Source organism: Oxyura jamaicensis, chromosome 11 (genome assembly GCF_011077185.1).
Source record: "Oxyura jamaicensis isolate SHBP4307 breed ruddy duck chromosome 11, BPBGC_Ojam_1.0, whole genome shotgun sequence".
Classification (NCBI taxonomy): Eukaryota; Metazoa; Chordata; class Aves; order Anseriformes; family Anatidae; genus Oxyura; species Oxyura jamaicensis.
This window is the reverse complement of record NC_048903.1, coordinates 1,160,224-1,179,491: the sequence shown is the minus strand read 5'-3', so window position 1 is coordinate 1,179,491 and position 19,268 is coordinate 1,160,224. Positions and strand designations below refer to the sequence as shown.

The 19,268-nt window shown below is 51.3% G+C and overlaps 1 protein-coding gene and 1 long non-coding RNA gene across 9 annotated transcripts in view; one reads left to right on the top strand and one right to left on the bottom strand.

Annotated features, from left to right (window-relative positions):
• Positions 1–347: 347 nt before the first annotated feature.
• Positions 348–9,017, bottom strand: LOC118172638. Its single transcript, XR_004753792.1, has 3 exons — positions 9,005–9,017; positions 6,776–6,781; positions 348–480 (listed from the first exon to the last, which is right to left on the bottom strand). It is a non-coding gene; the product is annotated as an uncharacterized LOC118172638 (long non-coding RNA).
• CNOT1 (CCR4-NOT transcription complex subunit 1) overlaps positions 2,989–19,268 on the top strand; it is a 58,533-nt gene continuing 42,253 nt past the window's right edge. For all 8 annotated transcript variants that reach the window (XM_035336670.1, XM_035336666.1, XM_035336671.1 and 5 more), the window contains exons 1-9: positions 2,989–3,133; positions 8,283–8,557; positions 13,157–13,264; positions 13,814–13,912; positions 14,428–14,496; positions 14,593–14,647; positions 15,028–15,231; positions 16,730–16,898; positions 18,920–19,046. In XM_035336670.1, the coding sequence (XP_035192561.1) occupies positions 8,456–8,557; positions 13,157–13,264; positions 13,814–13,912; positions 14,428–14,496; positions 14,593–14,647; positions 15,028–15,231; positions 16,730–16,898; positions 18,920–19,046 (933 nt within the window). In that variant the 5' untranslated portion in view covers positions 2,989–3,133; positions 8,283–8,455. The remainder of the gene's footprint in view (positions 3,134–8,282; positions 8,558–13,156; positions 13,265–13,813; positions 13,913–14,427; positions 14,497–14,592; positions 14,648–15,027; positions 15,232–16,729; positions 16,899–18,919; positions 19,047–19,268) is intronic.

Sequence of the window (19,268 nt, the reverse complement as noted above, 5' to 3'; positions counted from 1 at the left end):
CTCAGAATGTGAAACAAACGGTGCCTCTGCAACAAGGGAGAGTTCTGCTTTGGAGGAAAGCAACGGCCGCCCTGCCCCGCTGAGCGGCGGTGGGCCCCAGCTGAGTTCAGTAACGTGGATAGCAAGCAGGTTTCACTGCGCGTGAGTGTGGCAATTCCCCCCCCACCCTACACCCGGTAGCTTAGACAGGGCGACGTCCCTGCAGTCCTCTTCTGTGTCCGCGTGTGGTTCGGTTTGCATTTTGCTTCCCTGTGGCTCATCTCGCCAGTCTTCTGTCCGAGCTCCGTGCTGGTGGGGGTTCCTCTTCCATTTCCTCTGGCTGGGTTGCCCTTTCTGGTAGGCAGTGGGAGCCTGGTTTTAACGTGCTGGTGGGGGAGGACGAGGAGGACCCCGGGTAGCGACGCGCCGCTGCAATGTTTACACTGCCAGCCCAGCCTCCGGGCAGGGGCTTGGCGCTCACTAGAGAAGGTGCTGGAGACACTACGCTAGGGCCGAGCTCATCTCTGAATTTCAAATCCTGTTCTTCCGGGGCGGGTGTCCAAGGAATGGGCCAGCTGCAGGTGTTAAGGGATGCTTCGGGGATAAAGCAGTCGGCGCTAATCCATTTTCCATCATTCCCTCAGTCGTTTACGCTAGATCTGGCTGTTGTTGATCTGGGCGGTTCCTCCTCAGCTTTTCTGGAAAGTTTCAGTTCTGCTCCTTGATCGCGTCTCTGGGTTCAGCAGTTCCTCCAGCTGCACATCCGGCTGGGGGTCGTTCAATCCCAGCAGTCAGCCGCTCTTGTTCAGACTTCAAAGTCCCTTGAACTTTGGCTTTTACACCCCTGGGGGAGGGAGGGATGGATGTGTAAATATCCTTGGGCCTCCCCTCGGAGCAGCGCTCCCAGGTGTGGGACCTGGCCCAGCCCGGCGTGGTGGGAAGGCGACTCGCGACGCGTTGACGTCGCCCTTGCTGCGTCCCTCTGTGACCAGCGGCGGTGGGTGAGAGGGCAGCGCGTGGGCACGTCCTCGTGGCAGCGCGCGGCCTCTCCCTGCCAGCGCCTGCGGTGTGTAAATGTGCTCTGACAAGAGGTGGCTTCAGCCTGGCTGTGGCGCCGGCCCAGCTCTGGAGGCGCGCTGCAGGGAAGGGCTCCTCGCCCCAGTGCATGTTTCTTCCCGGGTCCCGCTCCGTGATTTGAGTGCTCCCTGCCACCGCTCTTTGAGATAAGATGGGGAAATCCAGATGGAGAATGAGAAAGAAACCCCAAATAAATTGTTTTGAGGGAGTGTGTGAAGTATTGTGTCCCTCCAGCCCCTCTGGGGTAGCTCCAACCACTGCACCCTGGGCTTTGACAGGAAGAGACTCCAGCCCCCCCCCATTTGTGTCACCCGTGTCCCTGCCTGGGAACAGAGAAGTGTTTTGGTGTGCGGAGCTCTCTAGAGCTGGAGGGAGGACAGAGGATGCGGTGTATGCGAGCAAACACGATTTGCTTTTCCAGGATGAGTACAAAGGGTGAAAGGAGCCCCGGGGCCTGGGGTTAATGGGTGTCTTGTCTAAATACGGTCCATCTGTGCTCCACACAGGAGTGCGAACGTTGCAGGCACAGGCTGCCTCCAATGCTTCTCCTGGCTCCTGCCTAAGAGCAGGGGCTTAAAGAAATTTTGAGTGTTTTTAAAAAAAAAGTGGATGAGCATCTTTGATGTCCCTGTTGGGTTTGCATTAACAGCCAGAGGGCTCTGAGCAGCAAGGGGAGCCCAGGTGCAGGGCTGGGGTGCTCACTGGGGACTCTGGTCTCAAAAACCAGGCTCAGCCCGAGGTTGCATCGGCTTGGGCTGGAGCTGGGCTGCAGGACGTGTGTGTTGTGTCTGTGTGGGAGTGCAAGTAACCAGAGATGCTGCTCAATTTCCTCTCCCCCAGCCTGCTTGGGTGGCAGTGGCAGCTGCAGCACTCGGCCACAGGTGCTGCGTCTCTGGTGGCCACCTGTGCACACGGGGGGACACCGGGCTCTGTCACCCCACGTCCCCGCGTGTGAGACCTGGGGTGCCTGCGGCCCTGGCACGGAAGTAACACAGCCCCACGGCCGTTTCTCTGCCTTACCCCTCCTGTTTACAAACTGGCCTTTGTATGTCTTTTCTACCCGTGAACGCGGATGACCGGGACTCAATAAACGTGCAGTTGTGGTGCATGGCTCCCTGTGGTCTCTGCACACCGCGGGGCTGCTCACGGAGGGCTGTCCCCGGCCCAGGACGGGGCAGGGCAAGACCCGGGGGGGGGAGGGGGGGCGGCGGGGGTCTCGAGGCCCTCACAGGGCCGGCGCGGCGCCCCGCAACGCCCCTCAGCCCCGGCCCCACGGCCCGGGGACGGGCGGCCACCGCTCGCGGGGCCCGGCAGGGCCACCTGAGGGGCAGCCCGGAGCGGGGAGGGCCGGACGGGGCGCTCCCGTGTCCCGTGAGGTGACCATCGGCCGGCAGCCGCCTCCCTGCCCGGCGCCGCCTCAGGGCGGGCGGACACAAAATGGCGGCCGGCGCTGAGGGGACCGTACCACTGCCCTGCGCGGGGAGCGCCGCGCGCGGGCCGTACCACTGCGCTGGGATGGGGCGGGCTGCACCACTTGGGGGGGGGGGGGGGCGGCGCCGCCCCCCCCCCCCCCCCCGACTCCCCGCGCCCTTTGGCGCTCCCCGCCGCTTCCTCTTCCTGCCCTGCGCTGATTGGCTCTCCCTGGCGGCCCTCGCCTCGGTTGCCAGCGCTGGTTGGTCGCCGGCGCGCATGCTCCGCCCGAGGTGCCAACCGGCCCCCATTGGCCGAAGCCGCGCGGCCAATCAGAGCTCGGCGCCCTCTCCGCGCGGCCAGCCGGGGCGGGGCGGGGGGTGGACGGGGGAGCGTCCCCTCGAGGCCGCGCCGCGCCGATTGGACAAAGCGCGCGGCGAGCCGCGCTCCGATTGGAGGAACGCCCGCCGGGTGGGCGGGACCCTCAGCGCGCCCCTCCCCTTCCCCCCCTCCTCCCCCTCCCGCTGGCGTGCCGCGAGGGGACGGGGGAGGGGAAAGGCCGCGACGTGAGCGCGCGACCCCGGCCGCCATTTTGTAGCGGAGCGGCGGAGCCGAGCGCACAGAGGCCGCGGCCCCGCGCCCCGCTCCGGCCCCAGGCGGCCCCGAGGTGAGGCCCGGCGGCGGCGGGGGACGGGGGGGAGGCTCCGGATTCAACGGGAGCCGAGCCTGCGGCGGGCCGGGCCCAGAGGGTGCGGGGCTGGGCGGCGGGAGGCAGCACCGCGGGGCCAGGCCGAGGCCCCGCCGCCCTCCGCTGCCGCCCCGAGGCGCTGAGGGGCCGGGCCGGGGCCTCACCAGGCCGGGCCGCGGGAGCTGGAGCGGGGAGCGCCGCCGGGAGCCCCGGTGCCGAGGGGAGGCTCCCCGGGGGCAGGGTCGAGCCGCGGCTCTGCGGGTTTCCGCCTCGCGTCCCGGTCCGCGGCCGCGGCCTCGGTGGCGGCCGGTGGAGCTGTGAGGGCTCGGAGCTGCGAGGGGTCGGGGCTGCGGGTGCCTGGCCCGCCGTGAGCTCGGCCCGGCGGTGCCCTCGGAGGATCCGCGCTGCCGGGACCCGCCCGGGACGGCAGGGAACGTGCGGGCGGCTGCAGCCCGGTGGGGAGGACCTCAAGGGAGAGCCTCGGCGCCGTGCTGCGGTTACAGGCGGGGGGACGCGTGTGCTGCCGAGGCAGGGATACCGGCAGTACGGAACACCAACAGTTGGCCGTTCCGCCTGCCGCTGCCGTGTTGGAGGTGGCTCCGTTGCTGTCGTTGCGACCAGGAGCCGCCTGTTCCGGAGCGGTGGCAGCTTAGCCAGCAGCCCGAACCACCAACGGACCGCGAGCAGCTTGTTCGGACAACCTTCGGCCTGTGTTTACAACGAGATGGAAGTGATATTCAAAACAGTCACAGAGCCAGATGCTTCATCTGTTGATGTGAGATGAGCTTAGGGGGGGTGCCTGCTCGTGAATCCGACTTGCGAGAAGGCCGCGTGACGTCTGCTCTCGGCGCTTGGCTTTTTTTTTAAGCAGGTAACAAAACAGGCGTGACTCCTGACAAGTCACTCTTAGTGCACACGGCTTAAGTGTTTCCTGTTTCTAAGGTAACAACTTTGGCACTGACTGAAATTATAGGTGGGATAAGTCCCGGTGAGGTGGCTCTCACAAACAGGAAGCAAGCCTAGCTGGTAGCACATAGACTCGTTCTTTCCCAAGCCTTATTTTCTTCGTTTTTCTGTCCTTGTGCTTTTAAGCGTGCTGTTAACTACTGATCCTGTCGGCCTGGTTTCTCAAAGCCGACCTCCTAGCAAGCTTCCGATCTCCCTGTCTGATTTCCAGACAGATATCTAACTCTCTGTTCCAGCATCGTGCTCCCAGATAGCTATCGTGTTCTTAACTCCTGCTGAAGCAGCTGCTGCTGGTGTTTTCAGCAGTGAGCACACGGAAGGGAAATCACGCAGGCGTGCCTTAGGTGTCGTGGTTAGCGACGTTCTGTGACCCCGTGAATGGACGTGACCAGGTAGTGGAGGGAATTCTTACCACGGAGAGCCGTGGCTGAGGACACGGCCGTTCTAGCCAGGTTTGTTGGGTGTTCTGTGGGTGCCGTAGTTCTGCTTCGCCTCTTCGAAGTGGCATTTAACTGTTGTAAAAGGCTTCTCGGATGGCCAAGCAGTGCAAAGCTTTTGAGAGCAGCTCCTTGCCTCCAGTGGAAGCTTCATCCTGCAGTTGGACTGAGGGGGAAGTAGGAAGTCGGAGTCGCTTGGATGTTTGTAAACATTCCCGGGTGAGATGTGAAAACGCCTGAAGCTGCCGTGTCATGATGCTTGCCTGACGTCTCTGAGGTAGGTTCCAAACCTGAAGCTTAGCTGGCCTTAACGTGGTGGCAGACGTCCGTGCTTAGCTCAGGCACTCCTTGGAAACGAAAAGTAACGTCCGACCAGCGTCGGTGGCTTCCAGGGGACTGCAATTGTGCGTGGTTTGCCAGTAAGTGGAATCTTTGGGTGGTTCTCCTGTGTAAACACCTACATCTGAGCCAGGAAAATTATCCCGTAGCTCGTTTCGCTCTGTGCATGGCTTACGCTGTGAGGTTTTTCACTGTAGGTTTCAAGCTGACACCCGGTAGTCTAACGTAACTGCAGTGTGATTCAAAATCCTCGCCCTCCCCCTTGGAGCGCTCCTCACGGGAGTCTTCTGAGAGGTGTGCTGCTCTCCTGTGTGCTCTCTGTGCCCTCCTGAAGAGGGTGAGAGCCCGTGTTCGGAAGGACAAGTGCAGCAGTGGCACTCTGAGTGTGTTCTGTGGGATGTTTTGTGGCAGGAGGTCAGAACCTAGCCAGCGACTGCGTTGCTGTTCTGTCACTTGTGCTGCCTTATCCTCCGCACGCTGTGCACGTGGCCTAAGGTCTTCCCAGCCCCTGAAGCTTAGGGAGTGTAGTTATGTAGCTCTGCAAAAATATTTTAAAAAGTCCAAAGTTTGGCTTAAAGTAACTTTGAAGCTACTTTCTTCATAAAGTTGTTTCTGAATGAGTGAAGGGCTTCAGCCTTGTTCCCCCCATCCTCAGCAGGGAGGCGTGGTTACTCCTGGAGATCTGCTTCAGGTTAGTTGGGGGTGTTTTGGCTGGAAGCGTTCTAGTCCTTACCTGTTGGTCTTCTCTCTGTTGTGCTTTGGGATTCTTGCCTTGAATTGTATCAATTTCTGACCCTGTAACCTCGCAGAGCTCTGCAGTGTTGAAGAGGATCCGCTGAAGCTTCTCCCCTGCCAAATGTTGCGTGGATGGCCCATCGATTTCCTTAGAAAGTGTTCGGGCCTACAGGTTGCAAATATCTCCTACCTCTTAAAAATCTGCTGTGCTGCATGGCGTACAATGGTAATGTTTTAATGTGTGAATGAGAGCTCCCAAGTCCCGTGTCTGCCGCCTTGTTCCATCGCTGTGTGACAGGAGCGGTCATTGAAAGCTGCTGGTTGTGTCAGCACACTGAAATTCTTGCTCGAGGCTCAGATTTTCTGAACCTGTAGAGACAGCAAGCGTGCCCCGTGCACGGGGAGCTCCTTGAATTCCTGAGGCCGGGGTAGGGAGGTTCATGCCCACCAAGAATACATGCACCTAAAAATAAAGTCTGCTTTGCATAGCATTCATAGCTTCCTTAAGCAGTGCTGCAGAAACTGACGTTCAGCCTCGCGTTGAGCCGCCGGAGAGCTACCTGTGTGCGCTGCCGCTTCCCTGGCCGCTCTCCCTTACCCCGAGCTGTGTGTGCCAGGGGAGGGTAGGCTGCTCAGAACTCGGAGGTGCTCTTGGTCTGGTGCTGAGAGAGCTTACACCTTACAGGGGTAAGGACCGTGCCTGTGGTGCTCTGCTTTTGAACGAATGCTTCCAGAAGCCTTAGGTTCGTCCGGTATGTTAAACCTTGCTGGTGTGTACCTGCAGCGTCCGGTGGTGCTTCTAGAAGTTATTGTTTAGTCCAGGGATGCTTTCTGAAGCTCCCTTATTTACAAAAACCGAGCAGGTGCTGTGCTACTGAGCCACCTGCTAACTTGCGTGCCCGCCCCTCTTCCCACAAAACTTCTGGAGTTAAAACCCCGTAGGTAAAGGTAGCGAGTGAGCCTGCCAGGTGTACACAAATAGAAGCTGGAAGTTTTCTTGCTGCAGTTCTAAACGTGTTAGGACATCCTTTTATAACACTACTAGCTTGTCTTTGAAACCTTAAAGAAGGTGTTGGAGATTGGTTTGAAAAGTTCTGTCCTAAGCCCTGTTTTTTGCAGAAGCTTCTGTAGCTTCTAGGACTACGCAGGGCTTCTGTGGCACAGCAGAGGTTGGCTAACTTTTTTCTTTAAAGAAAATTGGAAGACTCTTCGTCCCCTGGGACAGAACTTGTTGTTTCTGGTGGTTTTTGTTGCCTGTGGGTGAAGAGGAGCACGTTTCCCCCCCACGGTGCCACCTGCGGACTCGCTCGGCCCTCCAAGCACCTCGCTGCCCCTGAAGTGACAACGTGCGGGCGTCCTTCCCAGTGCGGTAGGAGAAAATGGTTCCAAGCACGGGCAGGCGTTAACTGCCAGCTCCGAGGGCGAGTGGCTACCTCCTGTGGAAGGGGTGCTGCCTGTTCCCCTGCCCCAGCAGCAGCACGGGTGCCAGGCTGACGCCTCACCTGCGCGATCCAGCAGGGCAGGGGCACTAAAGCCACGTGCTGGGGGTTGGGTTGTGCAACCAGGGCGCCAAGGAATAGCTTCAATTCGAAGCGGGCTTCTTCAGACTCCTGGCAAGGAGCCTGGTGACCTTCGTGTCCTGATGGAGCAGAGCTTCACAGCAGTGGCTCTCCAGCGTGCTTCCAGCCCTGACAAATCGCAGAGCCGCTTTCTCAGAGCAGCTTCCTGGGAGCCTCCTCTGCCTGTTGGCTGTGCGGGGCTTGCTTCGGGATGCGATTTTATCGCGTTGGCAATCTGTAATTTAACAGACGAGATGTCAAGTGCCAAGTTCTGTGTTCTCGGAGAAATTTATTAAGCTGGCAAGCTCTGCCGCTCTCGCTCGCTGGAAAGCTGTTTCCGTGTAAGCCAAATGTTGGGGTTAGTTTATTGCAGCTCTCGGCGCGTGTTGCTCATTCACAATCCCTTGTTTTGGTGCGGGCGGCCGAGTGCGACGCCACTCGGAGAGCAGCGAGGGGAAATACCGCGGAGATGGCTGAAAAGCGTGCTTTTCCCATAAACCTGTGACTGTTGCCTTGACTGATGGCGACCCCCGATTGTTGCTGTGTGGTATCTCGTTTATTATGCGTCTCGTTTTCTCCTTTCTCGCAGTGCCGAGAGGGCGGGCGTTCCTCTGGCTGCTTGCTGGCTCCTTCAGGCTGGCAAAACGCAGCAACGAGTAGATGTGGCCGGGGAGCGTGCAAACAGCGAAGCCGGGGTGGTGAAAACTTAATGACGCTTCTTTTTCCTTGTGGACATCGGGATGTTGAACAGCTTACATAAGTTGAGCCATCAGAAATGTCTGTGTTCCCAACATCTTCGGTAACACGGAGTTTTCCTGTTCCGCAGCTGAACTTACAAGCAGAAAAGGCCCTCGGGCATAACGCTGAATTTCTTGTTTTGCTTCCACCGCGTGGTGTTGTGCCGGAAATAAAAACATGCGGAAACCGTGAGCTTTTTCATGTTATGTAAATATCTTAAAGGCTTTTTAAGCAGGAAATAAAAGAAAAACTTATGTTAACGGGGAGTGATCCGCGACGAGGTGACAGCAGTGCCCGGAGCACCGCTCTAAAGGTGCTACAGAACTTGAAGCTAACGCGGCTTTTGTCTTTCAGGTGCCATGTTTCAGAACAGAGGAAGACAACTGAGAAGGAAGAGCTGAAGAAAGTAACACAACCAGATACAGGCTAATTGGGGGAAAAAAAATTAACCTGTCTCTGAGGTGACTAAAGGGGAATAATGGTGATTTTGCGCCGGGCTCGGCCGCCTGCTTCCGCCCCAACCAGCAATGAATCTTGACTCGCTCTCGCTGGCCTTGTCTCAAATCAGCTACCTGGTGGACAATTTAACCAAGAAAAACTACCGAGCCAGCCAGCAGGAAATACAGCATGTAAGTAACTAACGATGCTGCGGAAGAAATTTGGGGAAGAAACTATGGGAGTGTCGGATGGCGTTCCTCTGCTTGTGCACGTTTCTGTACCACGATACCAAGAACCGCAGCTCGCTTCGCCGAGGTGTTCCTGTTGGTTTCACTTGCCGAGTGGTGGAATACGGCGGCAGTCGTCCTTCAGAGCTGGGACCAGGAGAACGTAGTGGTTGCATGTTAGGATTAGCTCCTGCTCCCGGAGTGTGCTGTACAAAGCTTCCCGGAACTCCTTCACGTTAAAGTTTTCAACTTTGGAAGCTCCCTAAGAACATAGCTGGGGGGGAGAGGGTTGGAACCACACACATTTACTGTTCAGAGTTGTTGCACTGAAAAAAATTGTTCATCTGAATACCTTTGCTTGCCTTAGATGCAAGTTGCTTGCTCCTCATCCGTTTCAGAGGAGTGTGGCACGCTGCTGGAGCCAAGGGAATGTTTGTTGGCCCTGGTTTTTCCAGAAGGCAGGCAGGGCAGTTGTGTGTTGAAACCAAGAAAGATCCAAAATGGGAGCAAGAACTGTGGTTCAGCTGACCCTTTTAAAAATAGCTCTGACTTGCAGGATGGGCTGAAAACCATTATCGGGGCAGAGTACTCAGGAGGAAGTGAATGCTACCGAGCCAGTTTTAGAAACTAGTTTAGTTCAGTTCCCAGCAGGCAGCTCGGCTAGTTAACCTTTTTTTTTCTTACCCTGGTGCAGTCCGATAGCCATTGGAATGAAATTCGGAGGCCAAAAAGTCTGAGCAGAGTCCGTTTCTGTAACAACAGACTTGCTTAGAGGGGGGTTTATTGCTTCCCCTGAGATGCCTGCAGCACTCGGTGCTGCTACTTGAAACGATCTCATGGGCCATGGGAATGGAACCCACCTTTTGCAACTCCTGCACAGCTGGCATGTTTTTGCAAGTTCGGCACTTGCAAGCGGGTGAGATCCTGCTGTCCTGTAAGCGAGCGCCGGGGCCAGCAGCGAGGTGTGACTGAGCTGTGACTTGCAGATTTGGCGTGGAAACTTAGGGGAAGCATAATAAACATCTGGGGCCGAGGGGCGATGTGGTCCGTCTTCTGTTCAGCGGGAGCGCAGAGCTCTGAAATGGGGACAGGTTGTTCCTTGTTTTCCACCCCAGGCCTCTTGCTGTGCCGAGAGGCTGCGAGCTAGTCAGCAGGAAGGCTGTGTTGAGTGTAGCTGATCATAACACGGATCTAGGATTTCAAACCTAAATTCCTAAAACCTCCTTGATCCCCGGTGTTTTTTTAACGTGCTGGTATCGCTTTACTTCTGCGGCTCCTTGTGCCGTTTTGCCTTAGATAGTTGGAGGTTACGTGTACGAGCGTTAACTGCCTTGGTCTCACGTTACGCTGCTTGGTGAACATTTTTGGCATAACTCGAGTTTACAAAGTTCGTGTCTAAGCGTACAGGCTGGAAAGGCATGCTTGGAGCTGTTCCTTTCCCAACTGATTAGTGAGAAGGGCCTCAGATCTCAAGCTCCTGGCGTTATTCCAGCTTGCACTTCTGACCAAAATGACACACTTGAGCGTAACCGTGGCGAAGCTCGAGCAACTGATCTTTGCTTTAACATGCGTTCAGTAGTCATTTAACGTAGGTGATGCTTTAAGACTACCTAAAAAAAAAAAATGAACGTATATTTAAGAAAAGAATCTCGTATGTATTTGTCAGAAGGATGAATTCTAAAGAGCAGCTTCCTCTGAAAGGGTTTTGTGGTTTCCTTTTTCGTGAACTAGCGGTAAGGAGAGCCTGACTGGAGAGCAGGGAAGGGCTTTGCGGACGTTCATCTAGGCAAGCAAAGCCGTCTGCGTTCAGTTGAGCAGAGCTGAAAAGCAGCGTTATGTCTGGGCTAAGCCTGTGTTTGCCTAAACAAAATCCAAATTGTCCCTGTGTGTTAAATCCGAATATGGCTGCTCGGAGCTTTATCCCGAGCAGCTGGGGTGGGCAGGGACCTCCTGGTGTCACCCGGTGCCACCCTGCTCCAGCAGGGCCACCCAGAAGGCGTCAGGTGCCCCAGCCTCTTCCGTGCCACCAGATGCCCTGCCCCAAACAGCACTGCAATGTAGCAGATACGGGCCATCAGGCTGTGCTCTGACTCTTTGGGAGGGCGTAGTTGTGTTAGCACTCAGGCTTCATCCTCTGTAATTGGTAGGGAAACAGCGCTGGCAGTCCTGCTGCCTATAGATTAAAGCTGAGCTTGGCTTCGCAGTTGCCAGAAGCAGGCAGGTTTCTTGTAGGAGCTGGGTACTGGCGTGCTCAAGGCCTCTTAAAAGCAGAGAGAGGGCCACCTCCAGGGCTGCTTTTGTCAGAAGGCTGATTTGTGGAGTATTGGAATGTAGTTGGAAATAAGCTACAGAACTAACTAGGGAGTAAATGTATACTCGCTTCAGATTTGTGACGTGGTGCAGACAATACTCAAACCTTTTCCTGACAAAGTGCCAGGCCTCTGCTTTATTAGAGTAACGTGCTGCTGTTGTTGACCTGCTGTCATGAAACAGGAGTTCTGCTGTAACCCTCGGTGTCCAGCAGCAAACACGCTGGGGCAGCTGTTCTTCCTGGGGCAGCCGGTCTTCAGAGACAGCTTTATGAACAGGTACAATGCCTTGGAAATGCGTAGGGAGGCTGCCAAACTGAGGGCTCTTCCAGCTCTTCCTACAGGAAAACTAACAATTCTCATCCTCTGTTTCCTGGAAGAACTTTGACATAAGTGTAGCACGAGTTGAAAAACGCGACGCTGCACTTCCAGCCTTCACTTTCCCCCACCATGTGTTAAATTCTCAAATGCCTAACCTTCCGAAGCTGCTCCTAAACAAGGCAGCAATCTAATTCTGACGCAGAGATGTCCTGTTGATACCTTCAGTGTGTGCAGTTTTCTTTGGCATCCACCTGCTTTCGTGAACTCATCTTGGTTATAGCACCAAGTAGCTCACAGAAGATTGTGCCGGTTTCGTGCCAGTCTGGTTACCACGTCTAAATCTACGCGTTTAGTTGGAGTTGTTTAAGCAAATTGCATGTTTTCTGAAGCCTGAGCTCGCTCACAGAATTAGCTGGCAGTTCAGTTTTGCTGGCTTTTGTGTGAATCCAAGCATCTTCCCACTTAATCCTGGGGGGTGGCTGCCGTTGAGGATGGCGCTGCCAGCTAACCGAAGAGGGCTGTTTGCTTGTTCGCTCCGGGCCGATGTGTCCGCAGCGTGTATCTTGTAGCCCCTGGTCACGATGCGGAGCCATCTCCCACTCGGCCGTTCCTTCCCAGCAGAACAAAACCTGGCAGCCCCTGGAGTGAGCAGCCTGGGAGGGAAGGGGAAGTACAGGTCAGGTAACGATAGGGGAATTGAGCAGAGCCCTCAGAGAAGCTGAAGCGGATGCAGCCCGGAGCAACGCCGTCTGCACAAGAGCCAACAGCAGACGGGGATGTTTGTGGCAGGGTGCAGCCCTGAACTTGGTGGGGGAAGTCACAGCACAGGGCAGAGCTGCTGGGGCGTGCTTCCACATGCTGTGGGAACAACGGCCAAATTTTGCCGATAGGTGGAGGTGGGGTCTGACGGCGGCTGCTGTTATTTGGACAAATAAAGCAAGTTACTGGTGATGAAGTGACCTGAACCTTCTGCCGCTCCAGGTTCTGCTGAAAATGAGTAATGCTGTGCGGTTAGGTGAGGCTTAGAGAAACGGCTGAAACAGCCTGAAGGTGCTTCAGGCAACCAGCTGATGAGCTGATCTGTGCCCAGGAGTTAAACTGAAGGCAATTCATAGGGCGCACTAACAGAGATAGAGCAGTGTTACTAAGGTTTAATAACGAGTAATAGATGTTGAAACGAACAAATGTGAATCACCTGTTTAGGCTGAGCTACGGAATTTGGCTGAATGAGCTCTAAGGACAGGGGAAATATCATGTGCTGAGTGCTTGCGGCCCAGACATGATATTTTAAAGTTTGTTAATGAGCAAATGGGAAATTATTTTTTTAATATGGCAGGAAACACTGTGTAGTATTTCATTTGTATCTAAAAAGGGCCTGGAGTAGCAGTGGCAGTCAGTCATGAGCAGGAGACAAGGTAGAAGCTGTCTGCAAGCTGAAGGAAGGTGCCCTACAGCGTCCTGTCTGGGAGGAATTCCTGATACATGGGTGTAGCACACAGATGCAGGCTGTCTCAGGGCTCTACTCTTGTACACTGAGGCACAAAAGAGGTAGGAAAAAATGTGGGGGAAAGCAGGACCATGGCACCGTGTGGATTCTGGGCTGCTTTAGTGGCAGAGAAGCTTAAAATCATCCTCCAGTGACTTGAAAACCCCCCTCTCTTAATGTTTCTGTAAGAACACTACCTGTGAAATGCACAGCTTCTCTCTCAGTGACTTGTGTCTAGATTCTTTTCCTATCTTTTTATGCTTTTCATTTGCAAATAGGTTTAATGACTTGTTTTCTAGGTTACTAATTAAAAGGGAAACATTCTCAATTCTGTTGAAACTCTACATGTATTAAGCCCTAGAAGCACTGCTCTATCCAGTGCTAGTCCCAGACCATGCTCCACAGTGACTGTTTGTTACCAAGCTGTTTTTGGATGCTTTTTTGCAGATTGTGAACAGGCACGGTCCCGAGGCAGACAGGCATTTACTACGCTGTCTATTCTCGCACGTGGATTTCAGTGGCGATGGTAAAAGCAGTGGCAAAGATTTCCATCAGGTAAAGTTTGCGCTGAGGCAGCTGCTTGGTAATGTTCCTTGTTATCAAGTCCTGTTGCAGATTTTTCTATTTTAAGCACGAAGGGAGGTTGGAGATAGTAGCTTCAAGCAAAATACTACTATGGTGTTTGGCTTACGGTGTCCTAGTCCACTAACTGGTTGTCTGCTATTGGCTAGTGGTTTCCATCCTCAAGCAATGTTGGCACAGATGCTTTAGCTCACAGATAAGACCCAAATATTCTTAGATCCTCTGCTGCGTGTGTGAGGGTGCTTGCAGAAGATGAAATGCTGCGTGTCTGCAAGTCAGTTTTCTTTGCCGTTTTATGCAAATGTTTGGTCACTTTCTTAATCTTAGGGGGAAACCCAAACAAAACCGGAATTAAACTTGACTGAAAGGAAAGTAGTTAAATGAGGGCTGATGAGAACTTAGGCACTCGCAAGACTTAAAGGTTTCTTATATTTAGTGCTACTGCATTTAGTGAAAAGAAGCGGCTTGATTGTCTTGTTCTGTGTTGAAACAATATCAGTGTTCAAGTTTTGTTCTTTCCAGACTCAATTTCTGATCCAGGAGTGTGCGTCGCTGATTACGAAACCAAACTTTATCTCGACGCTGTCCTACGCCATTGACAATCCCTTGCACTATCAGAAGGTCTGTATGCCCGTTGGCAAGGATCCTCCTGTTTTTCCCTTGTGTTTTCCCTGTTGTGTTTTTTGTGGCTAAGATCAGTCGTGTTAACGTCTTCAAAAACTGAGCTTGCAGGGAAGTTCTGTTTTGTTAAACTGAGCTAGCTACTCAGTTGCTCAGAATAACTAAAAACTAATTTTACAAGCTTAATCTAATGTCAGTACCTGATGGCTTGCTTCTGGCAGACAGGACCGAAATAAATGATCAGTGCTCCCGTGTTTCTTTCAGTACGAAAGCCATGATGGGGGTTTAATGCTGAAACAGATTAATAGAGGGATATGTGGAATAAACTCTTCAGTCTAGACGTATCCAAAAATAGTTCTAGAGATGCTTCGGTTACCAATATAGGCTTTGTGTTAACCTACAGTAGAGCGGTTACTAAAATTGAAGACCTTTAAACGGGCTGTAGTTTTCCTGCCGCATGACAAATGAGGCTAATCATGTAATCAGCTCTATTTAACTCTTCTTATCTGTTTCAGAGTCTAAAGCCTTCACCCCATTTATTTGCCCAATTGAGTAAAGTCATCAAATTAAGCAAAGTTCAAGAGGTAGGTGTACATTTTATTGCCAAAATATGTTAGTGTTTTATGACTGAGCTTGTTGGAAAGGATGAAGTCCCCTTACTGTGATGTTTTTGTTTGCAGGTGATATTTGGTCTCGCTTTACTGAACTCTTTCAGCTCAGATCTACGAGGTTTTGGTAAGTGAAGCTTCCAAGCTATTGCAGCAAGAACACTTTCAAGGTGGATAGATATTTGCGTGCATCCCCTTGCAGTCAGGGAAGCTACTGAAGTCTAAGAGCATTTCGAGAGAGGCAATAGGTAGCTTGTCTTCTATGAAGGCTGTGGTGTCTTCCATCAGTGACGTGCTAGATGGTGAATCAACTTGAGATACTGCGGTATCTTACCTTTTAGTTGTCCACTAATACTGAGCTGGATTATGAGGTTTCTATTAAAATCTGAACTCTTGCAGCTTGTGGTAAACAAACTCTGGGTAAGAGAACGGTACTTAAACTAAAAGGAGTCTTCATCTTGAAAAGGGTTTTCAGGTTTTGACTTCAGTCTCTTTTGTGTTCAAAAGCTGCCCAGTTCATCAAACAGAAACTCCCGGATCTTTTGCGCTCTTACATTGACGCGGACGTCAGCGGAAATCAAGAAGGTGGCTTCCAAGATATTGCAATAGAGGTCCTGCACCTTCTCCTCTCCCATCTCCTTTTTGGGCAGAAGGGAGCATTTGGGGTGGGACAGGAACAAATTGACGCTTTCCTCAAAACATTACGTAGAGGTAAGTGTGGTGTTTTTCTGGATGCCTGACTAAATGCAGGTTTTGAGACAGGCTTCTGTAACTTAGAGGCAGTGCAGCCTGCTGAAAGGGGGGTGAGGTTGAACTCACTAAATCTTCACAACAAAACTGGAAGAAAAATACTGCTATTTTAACATCTGTAAATTTCTCTTTTGGTGAGCAGTAGCATGAAACAACCTCAAGGCTTTGTGTGTTTTTTCTTTTTTTTTTTTTTAAGTGTTTTGATAAATAAGCAAAGTCAATAAAGGGGATATGCTAGTGTGTTTGCTTGTGTGGGATGGCACGGCTTTAACTGAAGCAACACGTGTGCTGGGTCTGTCTGGGATGGAGTTAATTTTCCCTGCAGCAGCCCATACAGTGTAGTCGGAAAAACTCGAGCTCCTTACTTGGAAGGAACGTGCATTAAAATCCACATATTTGAAAGGGTAAGCACTGGGTTGTTGATAAGAGGTACAGATCTGTGAGGAAATATCAGCAGAACAAAGGAAGTGGTTTTGAATGAAAATAGTTAATTTCCTGGATTTAACTATTCCTATCGTGGTCCCTGTGTGATGGCAGGGGACGCTGTCAGTGGGCTATGAGCTGGTGATCTCTTCCTTCCCAAAATAAAAGTGTTTGCTGTAAACCCTTCAGAAGGAGGACTTGGGCTCAGAAGCCAACTGCATTTAACACAACGCACTGCTTGGTTCTACGCAGGCCTCGAGGACGTCTCCCTTTGTGCAAAAGCAAAATGTTTCTTCTGTTTGTTTAGGTGTAACTTCTTAGGTCATGCTTGCTTTAATGCCGATTAGTGTTTAGCTTCTGTTACTCCTCTCGCTTTGCTTAGGGAAATTGGGAATTCTTCTCTGAATGGCCCCAAAGGGTATGGAGGCGTTAAGCATCATCTTAAAGATAATGCTGCATAAGGAAGGCCTGCCCATAAGTTGCCTTCACTCTGCTGCATTCCACTGCAAATAAAACTCATACCCACACCTCTGATTTTCTCAGGACTGTGTCTCCCTTAAACTTTGCTTCCCTGGAAGGAAGAAAGGAGTATTCTCTCCTTCCATCCCCAAGTTTCACACTTAGATAGCTGGCCTTAGGCTGAGCACTCAGTAGCAGCTCTTTTGTTTCCTAATACTTCCTGATTTGGAGGAGAGCCTTGTATTACTGCTGTGTTGTTTCCTGCTCTGTGCTTTTTTGGATGACTGCTGTTAGTGACCATCTAGTTGTAAACTTACTGCTGCAGCTGCTAGCCTTTTTTGGCAGCTGCAGTGTGAACCTGTGTTAAGGTAGCCTGGTTTACATCCTTGTTCTCCAGGAGTATGGAAGTGTCAGTAGAGAACTGGTAGGTGGGATGGAGGAAGGCTCTATGAGTGCCCTCCGGATATCTGTAGCAACAGGGAAACTACTACAGCACTCAAGTTATCTTGAATAGTCTCTTGCATGTAACTGGTGTTCTGGGTTTTTGATGCTTTGTTTTTGTTCCTCTCACCCTCAGATTTTCCCCAGGAGCGTTGTCCTGTGGTGCTTGCACCACTTCTATACCCTGAAAAACGGGACATTCTAATGGACAGGATCCTGCCTGATTCTGGAGGGATAGCCAAAACAATGATGGAGAGTTCTCTGGCAGACTTCATGCAAGAAGTTGGCTATGGCTTTTGTACAAGGTTTGTAGGGAAACCCAATTTCTTACGTGGAATTGATCATCTTGGGTGGTGGTGGTTTTCTTTCTCTTCCTTGAGACAAAAGGTAAAGAATAAGAACACTTTAAGTACTAAAATAACTAGAAGTATTGTGAGGTTATCTGCTTTTATTCCTGTTTTGTGTCCTGCTTCTAGCATGCGTAGCGTATCTGTTGAAATTGTGTATGATTTTGTCGTGGTAAGGAATGTTAGCTGAAGGCATTCACCTTCCTTGGGAAGGTTTGATAAGAATTTGACCAGTATCCTTTTTATTAAAAACAGAATGGCCAGACAGGCATAAATTCAAACCAAATCCTACCAGATCTGTAGGAGAACTCTGTTCTTGTGACAGACTCCTGTTAGTTCCCTGTCCACATGGAATGGATTAGAGAAGAAGTGGAGATGATGATCTCTCTTCAAGAGAGCTGACCAACAGCAGCTTTGTGTTGGTGTTAGATTGTGATGGGTGTGGTACACTTCCTAACAGATTATTTGAAGCTGTAGGATATAATTATCATAATGAATTGCTGGTGATGAAGCAGAGTATCCGGACATCATCTTCAGAGTCTGTGCCTGCTTAGGCTTATTTTGATAAAAACACAGCTGTGTTAAACTCCCTCTGGATTTGTGTGTATATTTGTAGAAATACTTCACCCAACTTCACCCGCATCCTCGTGACAGTATTCCATGTTCTTGCTATCTGCCCCTACTCTGAAATGTTACACTTGCAGCTCTGTTAACTGGGCTTGCTTGTGCTGCATGAAATGGGCTGTACAGGGCTGCGTGGACTTGCTGGGAGAGGCATGAACAGTACTGTACATCTTAGCACCTAACACGAATGTTCTCTTACATAGATTATAGACACGTGTGAATTGGAATTGTTACCACGAACGTAGAAGCAGCTAGACCTAAGCTAGACTTCTAGTGAAGAGTTAATTAGAATATGTTAAAAGCTTTCATACTGTGTATCTGTTACCTTTCAAAACCTGAATTGGTTTTATTCATGCAGTTTTTAGGGATCAAGGAGAGTTCTCCGATACCTAGTTGTGATAGTGGGAGACTGCAAACGTGTGGCCAGTTTTGGCTTAGGCTCAGCCCTCAGTTTGAACCTAACATTTCTTAAGGGAGGATTCACTTAAGAAGCGTAAGCTAGGAGAAATAAATGATTTTGTGTTCTGAAAGACTTTGGACTGTGCTGAGGAGGTGATCGGATCTCAGAGATAGAGTTATAAGTTTCTGTTTGTGGTGGAATACAGACACAACATAAATGTGATCAAGGTATTGAAAACGAATTTGTTAGCACGTGCCTGCAAATAAAACATACTTGATCTATGCTGAGGCTGTATAGATCTTAACACTTCTCAAAGAGGCCAGCAGTTAAAGTGAAACAAATACTGAAAAAAAAAAGTTTTAAAAGCATTTAAAAAAAATCAGTGTTTAAGGCTCTGGTAACTGCTCTTCTGGTTCCGTGAATGTTCTTGCTACTGACCTCTGATCAGAAACTCTGTGGCTTGTAACAGGTCGAGCTGCATATTTTCAGTTTAACTTGTCAAACTGGTGACGTGCGCTGCTGAAATGTGTGCCTTCGGAGCCTTTTGTTTCACTTTCAGCTAGCAGAAAGCTTCAGTCTCTGAAGCTGTGTTTCATAGCTCAATACTTAGAAGTGCTTTTAACAGAAAACACTGCTAAACCTACCCGGTATTTTTACTTTGACAAAGCATAGCCTGTCAAACGCGTCTCACTGACTGGAGTCTGCCTAGCTTTGAATTAAATACACAGCACTGTATGCTTCATGGAAATAATTGCATGGACTTCCTACCTCAGTTGTCTGGTTGCTTACCTTAGAATTTGTTGGAGCATTTGACCGATACAACTGTGAAGCTGCGTAAATTGTCATATTTTACCATTTGCAATTAGTTTCTCCCAGTGCTCTGTGCTTTTTCTTTTTTCGTGCCACGGTAAAACCTGCTGTAGTACTAAGGTCTGTCTGTTTTGTTGCATCTTAGTGTTGAAGAATGTCGCAACATAATCATGCAGTTTGGTGTCCGGGAAGTCACGGCTGCCCAGGTTGCCAGGGTTTTGGGGATGATGGCTCGAACTCATTCAGGGTTGACAGATGGTATTCCGTTACAAGTGAGTGGTCTGCTCGGGGTGGAAGGGAGAGGGAAATGTGTTTTTAACTGAAAATGGAGTCTTGCTTTTATTATTCATTATTTATCCTTTTGTTCTGCCATAAATGTCTATAATACACTTCTGAGTGAGGGGTTCTTAGAACTGTGCAACTGGTGTCATTACCAGGCTGAAGCTCTGCTCTTCTTTGTAGTGATGGGAGTTGTAGTGGTCAGTGGCTTCTGA